At 42.7% G+C, this 21284-nt stretch overlaps 2 protein-coding genes across 2 annotated transcripts; both read right to left on the bottom strand.

Annotated features, from left to right (window-relative positions):
• Window positions 1-4148: 4148 nt before the first annotated feature.
• LOC133900498 (laccase-15-like) lies at window positions 4149-9216 on the bottom strand. Its single transcript, XM_062341657.1, has 6 exons — window positions 9032-9216; window positions 8743-8894; window positions 7101-7348; window positions 6873-6992; window positions 5742-6791; window positions 4149-4652 (listed from the first exon to the last, which is right to left on the bottom strand). The coding sequence occupies exons 1-6, from the start codon at window positions 9131-9133 to the stop codon at window positions 4444-4446; spliced, it is 1881 nt and encodes a 626-aa protein (XP_062197641.1). The 5' UTR covers window positions 9134-9216; the 3' UTR covers window positions 4149-4443.
• Window positions 9217-11988: 2772 nt separating this feature from the next.
• LOC133899958 (laccase-15-like) lies at window positions 11989-17229 on the bottom strand. The gene is made up of 6 exons (XM_062341006.1): window positions 17059-17229; window positions 16767-16918; window positions 16316-16563; window positions 15988-16107; window positions 14887-15906; window positions 11989-12412 (listed from the first exon to the last, which is right to left on the bottom strand). Exons 1-6 carry the CDS (start codon window positions 17161-17163, stop codon window positions 12204-12206), a joined length of 1854 nt encoding a protein of 617 aa, XP_062196990.1. The 5' UTR covers window positions 17164-17229; the 3' UTR covers window positions 11989-12203.
• Between the last annotated feature and the right edge of the window lie 4055 nt (window positions 17230-21284).

Here is a 21284-nt window from a genome sequence, read left to right on the forward strand (position 1 = left end):
GTTGGGTGCGTTGACGGAGATAAAGCATCATTAATTGTGTCTGACACGTGATTTTATTTTGCCATCTGTTTTTCTTTGTCAAATTCGCAGGATGATTAAATTTGATTTGTACCACTTAATGTCTATTTAGCTCTGACTAGATCTGATCAGTACCACTTGATGTTTATATATATTTGGCTGTAGACTTTATTATTATTTAAACAAAGAGCTGCATTGTACTTCTATGTACTATGTAGTAGTACAAATTAGGAACTTGCATTGGTAGGTACGTGTGCCAATTGTGGCCGCGTTGACGAAGAACAAGATAAGGTATTAGTACACGTGATTGTTTATTTAGCTATATGATCGGATCTGATAAGTACCACTTGATTTTTATTTGGCTGTAGAGTTTCTTATTTAAACAAAGAGCTGCATGTGCATGGCCGTAGACTTTTTTGAAACTAAACTGAAAGGTGAGCTGCCTATTGTATTAATAAGAAAAAATTCTGATAGGTTGAAGTGTTCAATTAATTAAGGAAAAATTGAGTAAAAATCACACAACAAAGCGGGCTAAGAACCTAGCTAAAGAGCTAGGGCTAGAGCACTACAACAAAACACGACATCAAAAAACGACTACAAGAGCAGAGGAGAACCGCAATAACACCGCTCCGGAGTGGCTCCCAAGATCTGACAACTCAAGCAACTACACGTAAACTTGAAGGCTGACATCCGAAATGATCCGAGATAGTATAAATGGTGGCGGGGAGGTAATCCATCCAAAGCGGTTACTTCAAGGTAAAGCGATTACTTCGACGAACTATCGACTTTTCATAAGTCCTCCTCTTATGTCTTGCTGATGTTAGCTTCGGCGGTGAAGGTCGCGGTGGAAAGTAAGGGAGATCCTTGACCCTCACAAGAGACGAACGTTCAGTAACATCAATAGAGATTGAAAAAGACGCAACAGGAGAGCCTAAAATGTATGACCTTCGTCTCCAGGCCGCGCTGAAATTGAGCATGTACTAGACCCTCACGATCCGTATGGCGAATTCATCTTCTTCCTCTCCTTCCTCCTCTGTCTCATGATGGCCCCCGCTGCCGCCAATTCTTGGCCCCTTGGTGATGTTCTTCTGCCTGTTCATGGACATGTTCTTCGCCAGGAAACATCAGAAGCCAGTCGTACATGTCGCTGGTCTCCCTCATAGAAACTTACTTTTTAGAATGTGCATTCTGTACATCAAAGTTTTAATAGCTGCATACATTATGATTGTCTTATGCACGAGAGGAGATTCAGAAAAAGTTCACATGCGTCCACATGGGAGATAGATCAAAGGCGTGAGGCGTCCTTCTAGCATTCTATTTGGGTTCATTGCCCAGTTCTAAAAAAACAATATGCCAGCACTATCCCACAAAGCAAGAAGAAAACAAGATGCAGCGGGTTCCGTGGAAGACGATGCTGCTTCCAAAAGGACGTGAGCTATGGGTTTTAAAGATCTGATGCTTTTTTAATCAAGCTATGTTAGCTCGCTAAGCCTGACACCTTGTGTTCTGTCCCGATAGCCTCTGTGCTCGAACTCTAAAAGAAGTATTATTCCACAGTAATTTTATAGACAGTGCACCAGTTGGTGAAGCTTCCTCGATCGGGCGGGCAGTTGAATTATGGGCTAGAGCTGCTTAAGGCTGGCGTGGTGCACCATATCGGTGATGGTACAGCTGGCGTGGTGCACCGTATCGGTGATGGTACAAGCATAATATTAGGAGAAAATAAATCAGTCTAAGAACAATGGTTGAAAATTATTATTAAAGATTCTTTCAGAGTTTTCGGTTTTCGTACCCTCAGTAGGAGGCCCGACTTCTGGAGGCTGTGGGCTCCTTCGGGCTACATCTCTAGTACGTACGTGGCCTTCCCAAAACTCAGAGCTGCAGCGAGCCCCTCCGAAACCTTCGGCCTCCGGACTCTCACCAGGAGGCCCGAACCCCAGAGGCTGCGGACCTCTTCGGACCACCCCTTCGGTGCCTGTGCATGACGTTCGGCTCATCATGCCCACCTTGTGCGAAGATGTGCTCCCAGTCCGCCCGAAGGGGTCGGATACGTAGCATCATGAACTCCTTCATGAGATTACACATGCTCATCCTCCGGGCCACCTCCTGGATAAGCGCCAACCGTGAAGCAAGCTGGGCATCAGAGATCTCTGCCACCAGGGTCTAGACGTACTCAATGTCCCAATTCCTAGAATGGAGGGGGGACCCGACGCTAACATTGTAGTAAAACCACCGCTCTAGCCACCAAGAGTACTATCGGCTATTGATGGCCTTTGTCGGAAGGGCATCATGATATTTTGGTCGGAGCTAGAAGTTCACACAGCCAAAGATGAGGGCCTTCGTCACTCCGTCCTCTGTCCAAGACTTCGGCTAGTAACTCGCCTCATGGATGGAGGCAAAAAGTTACACTCTCCCTTCGCATCCCTCCACCCGCATGGCCCATTCGAAGATGGCCAGATGGGCAATCGCGTTGACTGTCAGCTATGGCAGCTCTATGTAAAAAAGGCAGAGCACCCCCTCAAGAAGCTGCAGTATTGGGAAAACAAGGCTTGCATTGAAAAAGGTCTCGAACACCACAGTCTTGTGGCCCCGAAGCTCTAGAATCGCTTCATCGCACGATGCCCGGGTGACAGATTTAGAGGGGATCTTCCCCTCCTCGACCGAGCGCGGCCTCGTATATGGTGGATTCCCCCAGTGCGCTGGTCTGCCAGGGATACTTCCTACTGGCATGGTGGAGCTCCACACCTGGTGGTGGCTGGCAGCGGTGGGGGAATCGTCACCGCTTGAGCATATGTCGCCCCGCTCGCATTAATGGCCCCGCATTGAGCGACGAAGCTAACCATGATGGTCCCTAAAAGGTGACGAGAAGCGCTGGACGATGGTGGAAGATTGGAGTGCTATGGTTGGCCGTGCGCGCATGCTAAAGTAGATGCAGATGGAAGCAGAGGCGTAGGATAGGGCCTCCAGTCGGCGGGACCTCCACCTTATAAACCAAAGGGGGGAGTTATTTCCTCCTGGGAACGCGAGCGCACACCCTGTCCTATCACCCACGAGGCCATGATCATGGGGAGCGAAACTGCCCCCCACGACCCTCCAACGACGAGACACTATGTGTCCCACTATTGCTCGATAAGGCGTGACCACGCTACTAATCGCATGATGCATTGAATGCCTTCTCACAGGTGTTACCAGATGATCAATTCAAATCGATTGGTTTGAACTTTCCAAAACAACTTGAGCAACCCGAAGGACCATAAGCCATCAGCCGCGGAGTCAGAGACCACCGGAGGCCCTACTCCAAAAATCACAGGGCCGCTCGCTCTGCTAGCCGCCCTCGCGAGGGGCTACTGTTGGGGTCATCATTAAGGACCCCCGACGCCCCTGGCCTCGCCAGCATACGCCTGTGGATCACGAATCTCTAAAGGCCCTTCAGGACTCCAGGCTCTAGGGCCCTCTAGAGCCCTGTCCTCCGAAGCCTGGGTGGGCTCTCCAAAGCTCGTGTCCTTCGAAGGACAGGGCAGCCTCCCTAGAGTCCAGAGGGTGAGCCATCAGGTCTTGGCAAAAGATCAGTCAGAGAGAGCCCATCAGACGTCCTCCGTCTGCAAGGAAGTGATCGACATTTAATACTCATGTAAGTGGAGGTCTTCCTGACATTCTAGCGCAAGTGGTGGCCGATCTGACACCGTAGACAGTGCAGTGTCGTAGTAGGCGGCCGGCCCAATACATCGTCCTTGGGACCACTTACACCATTATATTTTTCATAGTAGATAATATCTTATAAGTAAGGGTAAAAATATTCTACCTACACCTAATCTGTGTAATCAAACGACACTAGATTCATATGGTATAGAGATAGCTTGCATCGCTATTTCTGTAAGTATACTTACACCTTAAGAGCACTATAAGTACAGACCCTTGACCATCAGGCTAAACAACAAATCTTTTTTATCAATATCAACAACACATTTGATATTCCTTTTTCTCTGCTTCTTCTCAAGCTTGAACAGATGGGCCTAACAGTATCTGAAAATAAATCTAATCTCAAACAAGGCCAGAAAGCAAACTAGAAGCCCGCCCATCGCGTGGGCATATTATCTAGTTCACAGAAATACCAGATCGCAGGAGTACCATGTAGACTAGCTTGTATTACAGCTTAAAATATCTTGAAAAGAACATGAGTTTTTTAAGGGCAAATCGCAGGAGCTTTTATGATGCAAAGCAAGGTTACAGTCCAATAGAAAAGCAAGGATACAATTGTCACTTACACAAGTTGATTTGTCCGCAGATGCCTTCTCCGCACAACACCCTAATGAATATTTAGACCAGCTATTCGAAAACTATACAGGTACATTTTATCTCATAGAAGATGTTCATCATTCATAAGTTCATTACGTTTATTCGGAAACTAGTGGTTGGAGTTATCATTTAGCCTCCATATATGTGCGAGACTTCACTTTTCCTAGTTTGGAGGTAGAATTGGTCTGGTACGTGATTATTGTCATTGCCACATGCCGGAAAATTTGCAGGTGGTGGAGGGAGGGATGTGTCAAATGTTGGTCCATCCTCTACGATGAATAATGCCGTCATGCCCATTGACAGGTGGAACTCATAGTGGCAATGCATGTACCATATCCCTGTATAACATAAAAGACAAAGAATTAGATCTTGGAAATGCTACTTCAGCACCCCAACTACTACTGACAAATATGGGTAAATATATAAACGAAATCCATAGATGAAGTGAAATAGATTAATAATATTTTATCTATCAGCGAATAAATATTAAAATGGTATCCTTGAAAAAAAAGTTGTAGATACAGTCATAGAACTCTTTAAAATTTAGAATTCATGGGAAACATAATTTCTTATGGATAATAAGTTTATTACTTTTTTACTTCTCTATTTCTTTTGAATTGTCGGCTGCTAGAATTTTCTAATTTTTTTACTCTCAAAATTGATTTAATTTAAACATGAACTGGTTGCGCATAAAATTTTACTGTTTCAGAATTTTTCATAGTGATCTAGACCCAATTCAAGGGATGACACGTGGCTTAAATCAATGGCATTCATGGATGGGTTATTGAAACTCATGTTTGAAAATAAGACTAAAGGATTTAATAACATGGTACTCCCTCTGTTCAGCAATATAAGACATATTTTGTCTTAGCTCAGTCTTCAAAGTTAGATTTTGATAATGATTTTCTCACAAAATATATAGTTTATAGTTACAAAACCAATTTTAAAAATGAATATATTTGTATAATTTGTATACACTAAATATATTTATAATTTGACTAACAAATGGTTAAAATATATAAAGCTTGATTTTTTTCAAAACAAAATATACCTTATATTCTTAAGCGAAGGTGTATGTATCTTGCTGCAAATGAAGTGTAAACTTCAGATGCATAAGCCCTGGTCAGGCAGGTTATTATTTTGCGTCAATCAAGAGGCTATACGGAAAGAGTTTTCAAGTTTGCACTGGATTTATTGCTAGATAATTTTTTTGTTATACTCCAATAGCGGTGAGAGAGTGCATGTATAATTTTTTCTTTGAAATTTTTTCCTGTCCATGTAGACTCGAGAAGTGACACGTGGCATAAGTAACAATAAAGTTCATGGATGGACACGTATCGTGCTGTGAATGAGGTTTGAACCTAATATGCATGCAAGATACAAGTAGATCAAGTAATTAAATAAATCAAGTAAATCCTGTACATCACCTGGATTATCCGTGACAAATCGGACAGCGACCCATCCGAGACTTGGGACTTGCACGGTGTTCAACACCGGCGGATCAACCAGGTTGTACCTTGCCACATCCCTCGCCGCGTCGTAGTTTCCGAGACCCTGAGCGAGCACGAACATGTCGTGCCCATGCAGGTGCATCGGGTTGGACTCGCTCTGCATCATCGCCGTGCCCTGGAACACCAACTCCACCGCTGCGCCATACCGGAATCGCCGTGCCAGCGTCGCCTTGGACGTCGGCTCTAGCTGCGCCTCCTTGGGTCCCTCTGGGATCAAGGCAGGGTCGGTGAAATTGAACACCCTCGGCGGCGCGTCAGGAAGTTGTTGCAGCGTGTCCATCGTTCCAGAGTTGTAGTAGTGCGCTTCTAGCAGTGATGTCATCGCCGTCGGGGGCTGGAAGGTGAAGTTGTTCATGGTCGCCACGACGATGGACTCGTCGCTCCCGCTCCTCCGGCAAGATTGGCCTTGCCGGCATACAGAGCCCATGCCTAGCGTGATGAAGAGGTGCTCGTCGACTTGTGCCGGCACCGGCAGACGCTGCGAGTGGTGCAGGCTTGTCAGGTTGCCGTGGAAGTAGAACGATGTCATCCTGTCATGCTGGTCGGGCATCTCAGGTGTCACTGGCACATCACCGGATGGACCTCCTGCTCCTCCTTTCTCACGATATGAGCTCAGCGCTGCTTCTCCATTGCTGGGGCTGTGGTTGTTGCTATACTGCACCGTGCCTCTCGTGATTAACACCGGGCTCTGGGGCTCGGGCTTTGGCGACTGGTTGGGCAGGGCGACCATGTAGTATCTGCCGGGGGCCGCGTCGGCAACCACGAGAACATCCATCGTCTCGCCAGGCGCGATCGGGACGACATCCGTGGTGTAGGGGCTGACATAGTTGGCGCCGGTGGCGACGACTGTGAACTTGTGTCCGGCGATCTTGAAGTAATACTCGGAGAAGAGCGCAGCGTTGATTACTCGAAGCAGGTAGGTCTTGCCGGGCTCCATGTCCAGCACGTAGCCATCTTCCATGACCCCTTCAGAGTCCATTAGACACTTGATTCAATGAAAAAGAAATATTGTTTTCGACATGGACATATATTCAATAATTTGAGTACCAGAGCAGTTGTAGAGATCTCCAAGCTTGCCATTGATTGTGGATGCACTGGGAATATAATCAGCCAAATAATGCCTCAATCTCCAATCCACAAGTGCAAGGTCCACCTGCCACCATTCCCCTGCCATTACCAAGATCACAACAAAAACAGTTCAACCAGAACCTTGTGCGGTTGTGCCAAAAGTTAGCAGGACATCTTAGACAATAAGATGCTGAATAATTCACGAACCTATGACGATGGGGATCTCCCTATCAGGCTTTGGAAACGGATACGAGCTGGGCCCGTGTCTCGGCCGGATGATCAAGGCTCCGTGCAGGGTTGCCCGAAGGCAGGGGACGTGAGCATGCCACCACAGGGTGCCTTCCTGCCCGGTGACATTGAACCTGTAGGTGAAGTTATGGTTCGGCAGGATGGGGCACTGGGTGATCATCGGCACTCCGTCGGCCCAACAGTTGAGCCTCTGCTTCACTCCATGCCTGCATCAGAAAACACAAATGAAAGAATAGAAAACAAAAATGATGTCAACTTTGCTATTTCTCAAGTGCTGAAAACAAGCTTATTTCTCAAACACCATCCTATGCGCACGAATCAATACTAGTTTTCAGGCACTTAACACGCCGACCAGATCTACATGTGGAGACAATTGTGCACTTAAAACACCATCCTATGCGCACGAATCAACACTAAAATGTTGTTTTTCTCTCTTTGAACCCAAAGGAATCGATTGGGCAATTGGCTAGGTACTTACATTATTATTAAAACTATTTTTTAATACTCAGGGTAACTTTGTATGGATGGTTTATATGACAAACTGTATGAGAGATTTTTAGAGAAGGGTGACATAAGAAATCGTATGTGTAAAAATCATTTCTACAGATGGTTTCTTATGTGAACCGTCTGTATAAAAGATTATTTCCAGAGGTAATTATTTATGTGAACCGTCTTTGTAAATAGGATGATTAATACTGACGATCTACATAAGGAATCGCATATGTAAAAGATTATTTTTAAAGGCAGTTCCTTATGTGAATCGATTCTGATAATAGGATATTATTTCCAGAGACGAATTCTTATGTGAACCGTCTCTATTAATGGATAATAGATTATCTTAAAAAATTCAAAACTTTTTCATACGAAGTCGTATGGAGACAAACTTTATATGAAAATTATAGCCATCGTCATCTCCTACATCGTCTCCGGCATCTTCGCCATGCTTTTTGTCTTCTGCCTCGCCTGGTCATACACGCGGAGAAGCAGGGATAGAGCGAAGGGAGAAAAAAACAAAGCGCTATGTTTGTAATGGCAAATATGGGTAAATGTGTGGCACAATCCACAATCTATAATGCAGATGCAACATTTTTCTGGACTATGAATTATAGCATAATCTACCTCCAAATTATATAATCTTGATTATAGAATCGGCCTATTTGTTTTTCTTATTTTAAAATCAGAATCCTAGAATCATAATAAAAAACAAACAGGACCTTAGATAGAAGATATCAAAAGGAATGCATATGGTAGTAGTATCACTAATAGTTTTATGGTGAGATGGTAAGGAGGGTTCGCGTGAGTTTAGAGGTTTCGAATTCGAGTGGCAAGAACTGTGCGCGCTCATATTTCGCACAAAAAATTGTGTGACTTGTGCCACGGGGGTGTCTGATCAGGCCAAATTTTTTTAGGCAAAAAATATCGATTTTAAGGACCGATTATTACAGACATAGGTGAACAGCCTGTGAAAACCTATTTTCACATACGGTTTTTTAAGTGAATTGTCTCTGATAATAGATTTTTATAGACAATCTCTTTTGCGCATCTGAAAATAGGTTATCACTTACTTAAAAATAGTTTTTTAATAGTGTTAATTGATTACCAATGGATTGTTATGTTGTAGGGCGACTTGTTGACGACATGAACGGCCACCGAGTCTCCCTCTGTGACCTCGATCGACGGCCCCGGGAGCTGCCCGTTCACCACAGTGACCAGCGTCTCCTTGCACAAGTGTGCCATATTCATCTGGCTCACCTACATATGCTCATGTTCCAACAAATCAAGCATGCGTATAGAATCTCTCTGCTTAGTTCAATTCACATATGCTGATTAACAGTATGCAGAATGGATCAATGGGGGAGATCAAAGCCATGGAAGAGCATAATGCTTACAACGAATGTGTGCTCGACGACGGCCGCGGCCGCCGGTAGGGCCATGGTGGAGAGGAAGAAGACGACGGCAGCGACTACCCCGGGGAGGCTCCGGCTCTCCATAGTTTGCGAGTTTGTCTGGTTTTCTCTGCATTGTACTTACTTCTATGTAGTAGTATACATTAGGTAACTGTCCTCATTGTGGCTGCGTTGACTCACGAAGCACAAGATATGAAGATCACGCGTGATTGTTGGGTGCGTTGACGGAGATGAAGCATCATTAATTGTGTGTCAGAGGTGATTTATTTCGCTATCTGTTTTTCTTTATCAAATTCGTAGGATGATCGGATCTGATCGGTACCAATTAATGTTTATTTAGCTCTCTGATCGGATCTAATCAGTACCGCTTGATGTTTATATTTGGCTTTAGACTTTATTATTTAAACAAAGAGCTGCATTGTACTGCTATGTACTATGTAGTGGTATAAATTAGGATCTTGCATTGGTAGGTAAGTGTGCCGATTGTGACTGCGTTGACGAAGAACAAGATAAGGTATTAGTACACGCGATTGTTTATTTAGCTATCTTATCGGATCTGATCAGTACCACTTGATTTTTATTTGGCTGTATAGTTTTTTATTTAAACAAAGAGGAGCTGCATGTGCATGGCCGTAGACTTTATTTAAACAAAGAAAGGCTGTTGATAACTTTATTTAAACGAAGATGTGAATGGCAAGTTGAGGCAGCACCTTGCAGGTACACACGTGTAAGATCGGTTGCATATGGATGCCAAGCGAACAGAGTGAGATATGTATGTATATAGTAGTAGCTAAGCTTCATATGACCTACAGCTATGTACATCTCCGGATGTGGTGGTTGTGATGTTTATTTAAACAAAGATGTAAGCAGTTATTATGACAGTGTAGTAGTGGTCAAAGTTGAGGCTGTTGGAAGATAGACTCGAGATAGTTGTGCAAATGCCGCACACACAAAGGGCAGGGGTGTGCTTGTATATATAGGCCGGGATTGGCCAGGAGATTACAAGGCCGGAACGGCCTGGGCGTGATTACAGGAATCCGAAAAGGATCACAAAAAATCAGCTATACTAGGAAGTAAATCATATTTCCTAACACCTCCTGCAGTCGAAATTGGAGTATCACAGACGTTGAGATTGGACCGGAAATCCAATAATAGTTGGGTTGGTAGGCCTTTCATCATGATGCCGGCGAATTGCGAAGATGTTGGGACATGCAGAATACGAAACTGGCCAAGTGACACCTTTTAACGAACGAAATGGATATCAATCTCAATGTGCTTCGTACGCTTGTGCTGAACCAGGTTCAAAGACATGAAGACAAAACTGATGTAGGATGAGCTGGTGCTTGCAAGGTTGGAGCCGGTGGCACTCGTGCTTCAATCGTTGCACAGAGAGATGCCCCATGTAACTCCGTCTCGATCTTCTGTCCAGCCGGTAACTCCGGATGGGATTATTGATATTTTTTATGATGAAGAGGAGATCGATTGGGATCTTTTGGAGAAGGAGATCAACGAGGAGGAGAAGGAGGAAGCGAAGAAGGAGACAACTCAGGTGGGAAATAGGAAGGCCAACGAGGAAGGAAAGAAGGCCATGGAGGAGTCCTCTTCTTCTTCGTCCACATCCTCTGACAACTCGGGGGCTGGCTATTGCATCAGCTTCCACGATGGTCAGCGGTGGCCGGAGGGTCGCCGCTCCATCCGATGGAGAAACTGGTGGGTGTACATAGCTTGCATGGTTGTGATGGTCATGTAGACCCTCGCACAGGCGTGGCCAGGGAGTCGGCCTCCTGTGTTGCAGCCTTGGTGGTCTTCTTTTTAAGTGGCATCCTACCTATCTTTGTACTTCTATATTCGAGTCCCCATGAACAGCGCACTATTGGTGAAAGAAAAATTCTTCCACGAGCAAGTGCGGCGAGATCCTCTTTAAGAGAGTAGACTTAAGCTTAGAGAAGAAGTGGAGAGGAAGGAGAATCCATGTGTTTTCTACCAAAAGATTGGTCCCCTAAGCCTGATGGCCACGGATCTGTATTTATAGTGCTATATCGGGTGTAAGTATACCAGTATACCCCTTACAGAGATAGTGACACAGGTTATTAATATATCACAGAGACCTTGACTGCTTAGATCACACAGTCTGAGTCTAGGTAGAATGCTTTTACCTCCCAAACATATTATCTAACATTGCAAATATAGTGGTGTGAATTGGCCAAAAGAGTGGGGCTTGGTCGGTCATAAGCTGCGGTGTTATATTGTCCTAGGTGTCAGAGTGGCCTCTACTTGTATTGGAATGTCAGAGCAGCCACCACTTGCACTAGCATTAACTACTGATCACTTCATATAAGGCCACTTCGTATCAGGCCAATTGCAGTTGGTGTTCTCCTTTTGTAGATATTCCCTCCGGAGGCTAGCTATTTCTCCTGTCTGGATAGGCAGTGGCCGGAGAGGTCTACGGCCTACGGAAACTTTTAGCTTCTTCAGGTAGTTTGGAGGCTGAGGGCTCCGAATGAGCTCTTTATGACGTCTCCTTAGTAATGTCCGTAAGTTAGGATATTTTCCCCAACAGCACTTAATTTGGTGGACTTTTCACACACAAATTTCAGCACTTAATTTCAGCACAAATTTTCTTAATATTATCATTTAATTTGTTATCTGCACTTTTTCATTGAAACAAAAATGTCAAGGTTCGTAATCCATTTAGACTGCAGATCTTGATCTTCTTTCATGTCCATTTTAGTGGAGTTCCATTTTATCCCATTTTTTTGGTATCTGAAAAAAATATAATCTCAAACAAGGCCTGAAAGCAAACTAGAAGCCCGCCCATCGCGTGGGCATATTATCTAGTTCACAGAAATATCAAATCGCAGGAGTACCATGTAGACTTGAATTACAGGTTAAAATGTCTTGAAAAGAACATGAGTTTTTTAAGGGCAAATCGCAGGAGCTTTTCAAAGCAATGTTACAGTTCAATAGAAAAGCAAGGATACAGTTATCACTTACACAAGTTGATTTGTCCGCAGAGGCCTTCTCCGCACAACACCCTAATGAATATTTAGACCAGCTATTCGAAAACTATACAGGTACATTTTATCTCAAAGAAGATATTCATCATTCATAAGTTTATTTCGTTTATTTGCAAACTTGAGACCAGGGTTATCTTTTAGACTCCATTTATGTGTGAGACTTCACTTTTCCTAGTTTGGAGGTAGAATTCATCTGGCACGAGATTATTGTCATTGCCACATGTTGGAAAATTTGAGGGCGGTGGAGGGAGGGATGTGTCCACTGTTGTCCCATCCTCTACAATGAACAATGCCGTCATGCCCATCGACAGGTGGAATTCATAGTGGCAATGCATGTACCATATCCCTATACAACATAAAAGACAAAGAATTAGATCTTGAAGATGCTACTACAGCACCCCAACTATGACCGACAAATATGGGTGCATACATAAAGAAAATCCATAAGTGAAAAAGATTAATAATATTTTATCCACCAGCGAATAAACATGAAAATTGTTTCATAAAAAAGTTGTAGATACAGTCATAGAACCTTTTAAAATTTAGAATTTGTAACACCATGTGTTTAAGAATTTAGAAGTTAGCCAAAAAATTACTCCTTTATAAAGCTTTTTTCTAAATAATTAAACTAACATAAAATCCAAGAAATATTTATGTGTGTGTATGTATATATTAGTATGTGCATATATACATGTATATTATTATTTGGACCATGTATTCCAAAATTCACCAAAGCCAAATTCTAAATTGAACCCTGTATTAAATTGAACATTTGCATTTTTTTTATTTCTTGGTGTTCTTGAATCTTTAAGTGGCAATTCGAATTTGAATGTCTCTTAAATTTGAATCTTGTCTTAGTTCAATTCGGCTCAAGCTCCGAAGTCATTACGATGGCAAGTGACTGGATGATAGGCTAGTGGTGAGATCTTGCCTTGGTGGCTTGATGGCTTATCGTGCTTGAGACCTTATCTTCGTAACTTGGTAGCTCAAAAGCCATGACCGGAAAAGACTTAGCAACCGGTAGTATATCCTTTGTAGAGCTCTAACGTGGACTAAGGATGACATTCATGCCATCGATACCACAGGATAAAATCCCGTGTGCCGAGTTTGTCTTTCTACCTTATTTATGTTTCCGCATTTATATACTTGCAATTTACCTTGCTAGAGTAGGTTGCAATCCTCTTAAGCGGTAGAGTAGACACACTAGATAAACTGATAGCACATTTAGATAGAAATTGATATAGGTTTATCTTGTGAAGTTTTTGGAGCTAATTTGATTTAGGTTTCTAAGTGTCTAAATTCACCCCCCTCTTAGGACGTCACTATTCCTCACATGTGCTAAGCTATCGCGTGCAACCATGTGTCCTGTTATGGGCAGGACTTGATCTCACAGCCCATTAGCTAAGCTTGATACCCACCTTGGAGGGAGGGTGTAACGGGAGTCAGGAAAAAGACTTGCGATACATCAAAGTCTGGCTAGTGATATTGAATGGCTGGACTCAAGCCATTTACTAGGGGTAATGAAGCTTTAGTCCCCTGGTTGTTGAATTCCCATAGGTGGTTATCGCAGCAGTATGTTGGTATAGGGTCTTGGTACGATTCGCTTCTCCACTTGCAATGGTTGGAGGCTGAGCATATCCCGTAGGTGCAATGTACAACCTATGCAATATGTAAATCTATTCAAATAGTTGTGAAGATGTAGAGTTACAGATTCATAATTGTTAGTTTTGTGATGTGCATACCCCTTAATGTGTGAGTGTGTAGTGTGCCCATGTTTTAGAGAAAGTCAGTTGTATGCCGTTATACTGGTTGGACTAGGAGTCAACTAGCTAAAAGATGAGAATTGCAGGGGAACATATAGCTTTCCCTAGGGCTAACAACTTTTATCAATCAAACATGTCTTTTGATTAATTGGTTTAAACTAAGTGTTATATCTTAATTAACATTGCATGTAAAACTGACTTTGCAAGTAAACTATAGCCCTATGACTTTATCCTTGGTTATCTCCCTTATGTATCTATTCAACTTGTTGAAGTAGTGTTTGGTGTTCTTGAATATCTTCTGTACTTGATCTTACTGTTTTCAGATTGTTAAGATGGAGGTCAAACTCGACCCAGATAAAGTTAAAGAGAAGAAATCTAAGGTTGTGACTGCACCCAAGTTGCCTGTGGCATAGGGTTATTTCGCTTTGTGCCACTTGGTTTCGCTATAGGCTCTTCTGTCTGGCTGGTCAGCTGTGGATCATAGTCTTTGGGATCATCGTCCGCTTTTTTCAAGTAATTATTTTATTTAAAATATGTATTTAATACTATTCTGTTGAATTCGGTGTGTATTAGCTACTTGATCTAGAGACTGATACAAGAGGCACATGAGAATTCGAGATGGGGTCCGACATAATTTCTTATGGATAATAAGTTTACTACTCTTTCTTTTGACTTGCTGGCTATTAGAATCTTCTTCTTTTTTGTTACTCTCAAAATTGATTGAATTTAAACTTGGTATTGAACTATGAACTGCTTGCGCATGTAATTTTTGTTGTTTCAGAATTTTTCATATTGATCTAGATCCAATTCAAGGGGTGACATGCGGCTTAAGTCAAAGAAATTCATGGATGGGTTATTGAAACTCAGGCTTGAAAAAAGCTAAAGGAGTTAATAAAATTGCATTTATCATGCTGCAAATGAAGTGTAAACTAAAATGGCATGTATCATGCCGTATCGTGCTGTGAATGTGGTTTGAACCTAATATGCATGCATGATGCGAGGTAGGAAAGTATAGCTATTCATTGATCAAGTAAATCAAGTAAATCCTGTACGTCACCTGGATTATCGGCGACAAATCGGACAGCAGCCCATCCGAGACTTGGGACTTGCACGGTGTTCAACACCGGCGGATCAACCAGGTTGTACCTTGCCACATCCCTCGCCGGGTCGTAGTTTCCGAGACCCTGAGCGAGCACGAACATGTCGTGCCCATGCAGGTGCATCGGGTTGGACTCGCTCTGCATCACCGCCGTGCTCTGGAACACCAACTCCACCGCTGCGCCATACCGGAATCGCCGTGCCAGCGCCGCCTTGGACGTCGGCTCTAGCTGCGCCTCCTTGGGTCCCTCTGGGATCAATGCGTGGTCGGTGAAATTGAACACCCTCGGCGGCGCGTCAGGAAGTTCTTGCAGCGTGTCCATCATGCTGGAGTTGTAGTAGTGCTCTTCTAGCAGTGGTGTCGTCGCCGCCGGGAGCTGGAAGGTGAAGTTGTTCATGGTCGCCACGACGATGGACTCTTGGCTCCCGCTCCTCGTGCAAGACTGGCCTCGCCGGCATACAGAGCCCAGGCCTAGCGTGATGAAGAGGTGCTCGTCGACATGTGCCGGCGGCAGGCGCTGCGAGTGGTGCAGGCTTGTCAGGTTCCCGTGGAAGTAGAACGATGTCATCCTGTCATGCTGGTCAGGCATCTCAGGTGCCATTGGCACATCACCGGATGGACCTCCTGCTCCTTCTTTGTCACGATATGAGCTGTGGTTGTTGCTATACTGCACCATGCCTCTCGTGATTATCAACGGGCTCTGACCCTCGGGCTTTGGCGACTGGTTGGGCAGGGCGACCATGTAGTATCTGCCGGGGGCCGCGTCGGCAACCACGAGAACATCCACCGTCTCGCCAGGCGCGATCGGGATGACGTCGGTGGTGTAGGGGCTGACATAGTTGGCGCCGGTGGCGACGACTGTGAACTTGTGTCCGGCGATCTTGAAGTAGTACTCGGAGAAGAGCGCAGCGTTGATTACTCGAAGCAGGTAGGTCTTGCCGGGCTCCATGTCCAGCACGTAGCCATCTTCCATGACCCCTTCAGAGTTCAATAAACACTTGATTCAATGAAAAAGAAATGTTGTTTTCGACATGGACATATATCCAATAATTTGAGTACCAGAGCAGTTGTAGAGATCTCCAAGCTTGCCATTGATTGTGGATGCACTGGGGTCATAATCATTCAAATAATACCTCAAGTTCCAATCCACAACTGCAAGGTCCACCTGCCACCATTCCCCTGCCATTACCAAGATCACAACAAAAACTGTTTAACCAGAAACTTGTGCGGTGTGCCAAAAGTATATGCACGTCTGCTAGCAATAGTTGTGCAACCGTGCCAAAGTAAAAGTAGTTCAATTCCAATACAGTTAGCAGGACATTTTTCCGTGTGGAATTACGCCATGTGCTCATATCTTAGACAATAAAATGCTGAATAATTCACGAACCTATAATGATTGGGATCTCCCTATCAGGCTTTGGAAACGGATACGAGCTGGGCCCGTGTCTCGGCCGGATGATCAAGGCTCCGTGCAGGGTTGCCCGGAGGCAGGGGACGTGAGCATGCCACCACAGGGTGCCTTCCTGCCCGGTGACGTTGAACCGGTAGGTGAAGTTGTGGTTCGGCAGGATGGGGCATTGGGTGATCATCGGCACTCCGTCGGCCCAACAGTTGAGCCTCTGCTTCACTCCATGCCTGCATCAGAAAATACAAATCAAAGAATAGAAAACAAAAATGATGTCAATTTTGCTATTTCTCAAGTGCTGAAAACAAGCTTATTTTTCAAGCACTTAACACACCGATATGTGTGCAGAAAATTGTATTGTACTAGAAGTTTTTTTTTTCTCTTTGGAACAAAGGAATCGATTGAGTAATTGACTAGGTACTTAAGTGATTACCAATGGATTGTTATGTTGTAGGGTGACTTGTTGATTACATGAACGGTCACCGAGTCTCCCTCTGTGACCTCTATCGTCGGCCCCGGGAGCTGCCCGTTCACCACGGTGACCAGCGTTTCTTTGCACAAATGTGTCATATTCATCTGGCTCACCTACATATGCTCATGTTCCAACAAATCAAGCATGTGTATAGAATCTCTCTTCTTAGTTCAATTCACATATGCTGATTAATAGTATGCAGAAATGACCAACGGTTGAGATCAAAGCCATGCAAACGCAGAATAATGCTCACAACGAAGGTGTGCTCGACGATGGCCGCGGCCGCCGGTAGGGCCATTGCGGAGAGGAAGAAGACGACGGCAACGACGGCCGCGGTTGCGTGGCTCCGGCTCTCCATAGTTTGCAACTTTCTCTTGTTTGCTTTGCATTGCACTTCTATGTTGTAGTATATATTAGGTAAGTGTCCTCATTGTGGCTGCGTTGGCGAAGAACAAGATATTAAGATCACATGTGATTGTTGGCAGCGTTGACGGAGATAACACATCATTAGCTGTATGTTACACGTGATTTATTTCGCTATCTTCTTTTCTTTGTCAAATTCGTACGATGATTTGATCTGATCAGTACCACTTAATGCTTTTTAGCTATCTGTGACTGGATCTGATCAGTACCACTTGATTTTTATTTGGCTGTAGAGTTTATTATTTAAACAAAGAGCTACATGTGCATGGCCGTAGACTTTATTTAAACAAAGATGTGATCGGTTTTTATAACTGTATATAAAGTAGTGGTCAAAGTTTTGGCAGCACCTTGTGCAAGTACACACATGAGATTGGTTTGCATATCGATGCCAAGCGAACAAAGAGAGATTATATATGTATAGTTGTAGCTAGCTTCATATGACCTACAGCTATATGTACATCTCCTACATGCCGCTGACCACCCTTGTATAATCTTTACTTTTTAAAATGTACATTCTGGACATCAAAACTTTACTATCTGTATACACTATAAGATCTGCATGATTTTGAAGTGTCTTTATATGAACAACCGATAGTTATTATCCTTCTTTATTCAATACTTTCTCAAATTACTGAGGGTTTTCTAAGTATATTTGGACAATTTCTCAATGTTATTTAGTAAATGACTGAAGGTCAATTTTTGTTGGGAATTATTTATCGGTGATTTTTTGTTGCTAATTCATTTTCGCCCTCAGGAAATGTTCAAATTAGACTAGATAACTCTCAGTCATTTGAAAAAAATATATATACAAGGACAGTCCTGGCCCTAGGTCAGGGCGAATGGGGCGACCGCCTTGGGCCCCTGGCAGCAGGGGGCCCTGCTGATCAGTGTCAGCTACTAAGTATACGTATAGTACAAGACTGAAGCATTAAACTTGCGGCAAAAAACATTAATCCCTCACTCTCGCCAAGAGAAATTTGCACAGCATATGACGCGCCATGTCTTGTGTCGTCCATTTGGAGTATTTGTTTCCTATTCATCGACTTTTTATCAGTGGAATCTAAAGACGCCACCATGATAATATATTTGTTCCATAAAATTTTTTGTCGACCTATTCACACTAAAATCTACACTCAGGTTGAAAGCTAATATTTGCTTACCATTGGAATTTTGTTGGTTGTGCTTACCTTTCCTTATGTCTGTTAAAATTAGCTAATTAGGAAGGAAATTTGGGCTGACTACTCACTGCTCGGCGTTAATTAGTTTTGTCTTTCTAGTTAAGTATCTTTGTTCTAGCCGAAACAAACAAGCTATTTCATATTAGCAATTGCACACGTGTTTCGCACACGTGTTTCACACATATGAAATCAATCCAAGATATAGCCATATATGGAAGATAATTATTGAACGTCTAGGTATGAAAGGCAGATAATGAGAAATTAAATGTATTTTTAGAATGTATTGAAAGTAAATATTAGACGTCTAAATATAGAAGGTAATTAATATGAGACTAAATGTATTTTTGGAAGGAAGAACGGAAAGAATCTTTGCAAGGTGAACGGGGAGAATCTTTGCATGGTGGCAATTTGATCGACTCAGGTGGACACTGAAGATCGTTTGGTTCTGTTATAACTTGTGTATTTTATAGAAGTATAGATATATGAACTTTCTAGAAGTTATGTAGGTTTATTATTTTGGTCCAAACGGCTTCACAAATTTATTTTCATAGTAATTACTTTGAAAGTTCACCATTGTTTATAGATGATGATTTTATCTTATTGTGTCTTTGTCCATTTTGCTTATCTCGGCTCGCATGGCTTTTTTTTGTTCCATTTTGTCCATTTTTTGTTTCATTTTGTTTATAGAAAATAGAATATTGTTTTAGATATAATAAGTTTCAAATACAAAGATAGAAGTTTATAATTTAATTTTTAAAGTTCAATTCAACTTTAGAATTTCTATAAAATTTTTTGACTACGAACTCAGAATTAACAATCTTTTTAGGGCCCTCCATTTTTACTTGTCCTGGGTCCGAAATGTCAGGACCAACTCTGTACAAGGACAATAACTGTCGGCCTTTCACAGAAAAACACTCAGAAAAACTTGAAGATCCTGTAGTGATATATTATGATAATCTCATACACGAGAGAAGATTCAGATCAGAAAGGTTCACATGCGTCCGCATGGATGGATCAAAGGTGTCCTTCTGGCATTCTAGTTGGGTTCATTGCCCAGTTCCCAAAAAAAAAAACATGCATTATGCCGGCACTGTACTACAAAGGAAGTAGAAAACACCGCACAATAACACAGAGATGCCAGATCAAAAATGGATCAGGGACCGGGTTGAAATCACTACTCAGTAAGAGCTAAACCAAGTGGTGTACTTGTGGGGAGCCCTGCAAGAGCTCTCAATCATCACTGTAGAAAAGGCTTTCACTGCTAGCTCATAATTGGCTTTGCTACCAGTTTTTGAAGTGGCAATGATTAGTCGGAAGTGATAGTTCAGACTACCAGTGTCGGCTTAAGAACCGACTATGATGGTACTTATTATAGCCGGTTAGTGATATGAACCGACAGTGATAGTTAGACAATCATTACAGGGTTTAGCCTTAAACCGACAGTGATATACATATCTCATGCCATAGTCATTCACATCCATGCATGTTTCACATATAGTTCCCATCACAGATCATTCACATACATGAATATATCACATTCAACAAAATATAATACAAGTCGAGATATAGAACTAGCATACATATAGTTTATTCATCACATTACAATTATAGTTCATTAACTGCACTTTTTCCTGATTCTGCTCGGCACTTCGAATGATATATTTGCAATGTTTAAATCTACAATTTCAACTTCAAATATTTCATCTACATGAATCTGTATACATGAGTGCACTATCTCGGGCTTCATAGGGATGATCCAATGCCTTTCCATAGATAGTTAAACTGTTGCTAATTGTACAAAAATGAATATGAGCCTGATGCTTGCCTTCTGGAGCCTTGTTCACTGTCGAGCCAGACATTGTGTACCCAAGCTAATATTCATGTGCACTATTATAGATAAAATCCTATAGACAAGGGGCAGCAACACAGGAAAAATCATATTATGGCAAAGATCCTACATGCACAGATCAACAACCCAGGTTAGCATACCGTATTAGATATGATGCATGTAGTTGTGAAAGCCTGTGAGTCGTCGAAGCCATATCTTTTTCATCCTCCTCAAGCGCTTTTATTTTAAAATAACTTTAGTCAGGAAAAAAAATGCCCAACTTGCTCTTCAAGTGCTTTCAATAATAGCAACCACAATGATTTTTTCAGCCACATATTTCTGAACTGCTACGATGCCAAAGGCCTCAATAGTGATCCACAAACTGTCTTCTTTCCTTCCAAAAATCTCAAAAGAAATATATATCTTTGGTTCTCACCAAAGGTGCGGAACCACCTATCTCATCAATTAATTCTTTGAACCATAAGACAGGATCGGAGAAACCACCTAGATTAATAGTACATGGATATGAAATGAAAGAAATATTTTTATGACTATTCTACTAAAGAAGATGCTGACAATCTAGAGATTTGCTAAAATATTATGACATCATTGTCTACTGAGATGATAAAATAAAGTTTATTCTGGAGATTTTTTGTGTTCTCTTTATGCTTTTCACATCCAAGGTGAGACAAATTGTATCATTTTTTGTCCTATTTCTATAGCGAGAAATTCATGTTTTACTACACTTGTCTTATATCCTATGTTAGGGAAACTCCCTAGCCTTGAGATATTTATACAATGTATTAGAGCATTACTATGGCGGTGGTAGTAACTCAATTACCACTTCACATGTAAAGAGGTGAAATACCCAAAATACCCCTATATAACTCCGTTGAGCTACACTGTCGTTACCCCCGTTGTGCAACCCCGGTGAGCCTTGCGACCTTCGTTCCTTGCCAAAGATGCCCACACTACAACGATAGGGAACGACCCGGGATAGCCTGACTTCAAAAAGGCTGAAGCTAGCTCTATACATCCGCTCGCCCCTCG

This window comes from Phragmites australis, chromosome 19 (assembly GCF_958298935.1).
Source record: "Phragmites australis chromosome 19, lpPhrAust1.1, whole genome shotgun sequence".
Classification (NCBI taxonomy): domain Eukaryota; kingdom Viridiplantae; phylum Streptophyta; class Magnoliopsida; order Poales; family Poaceae; genus Phragmites; species Phragmites australis.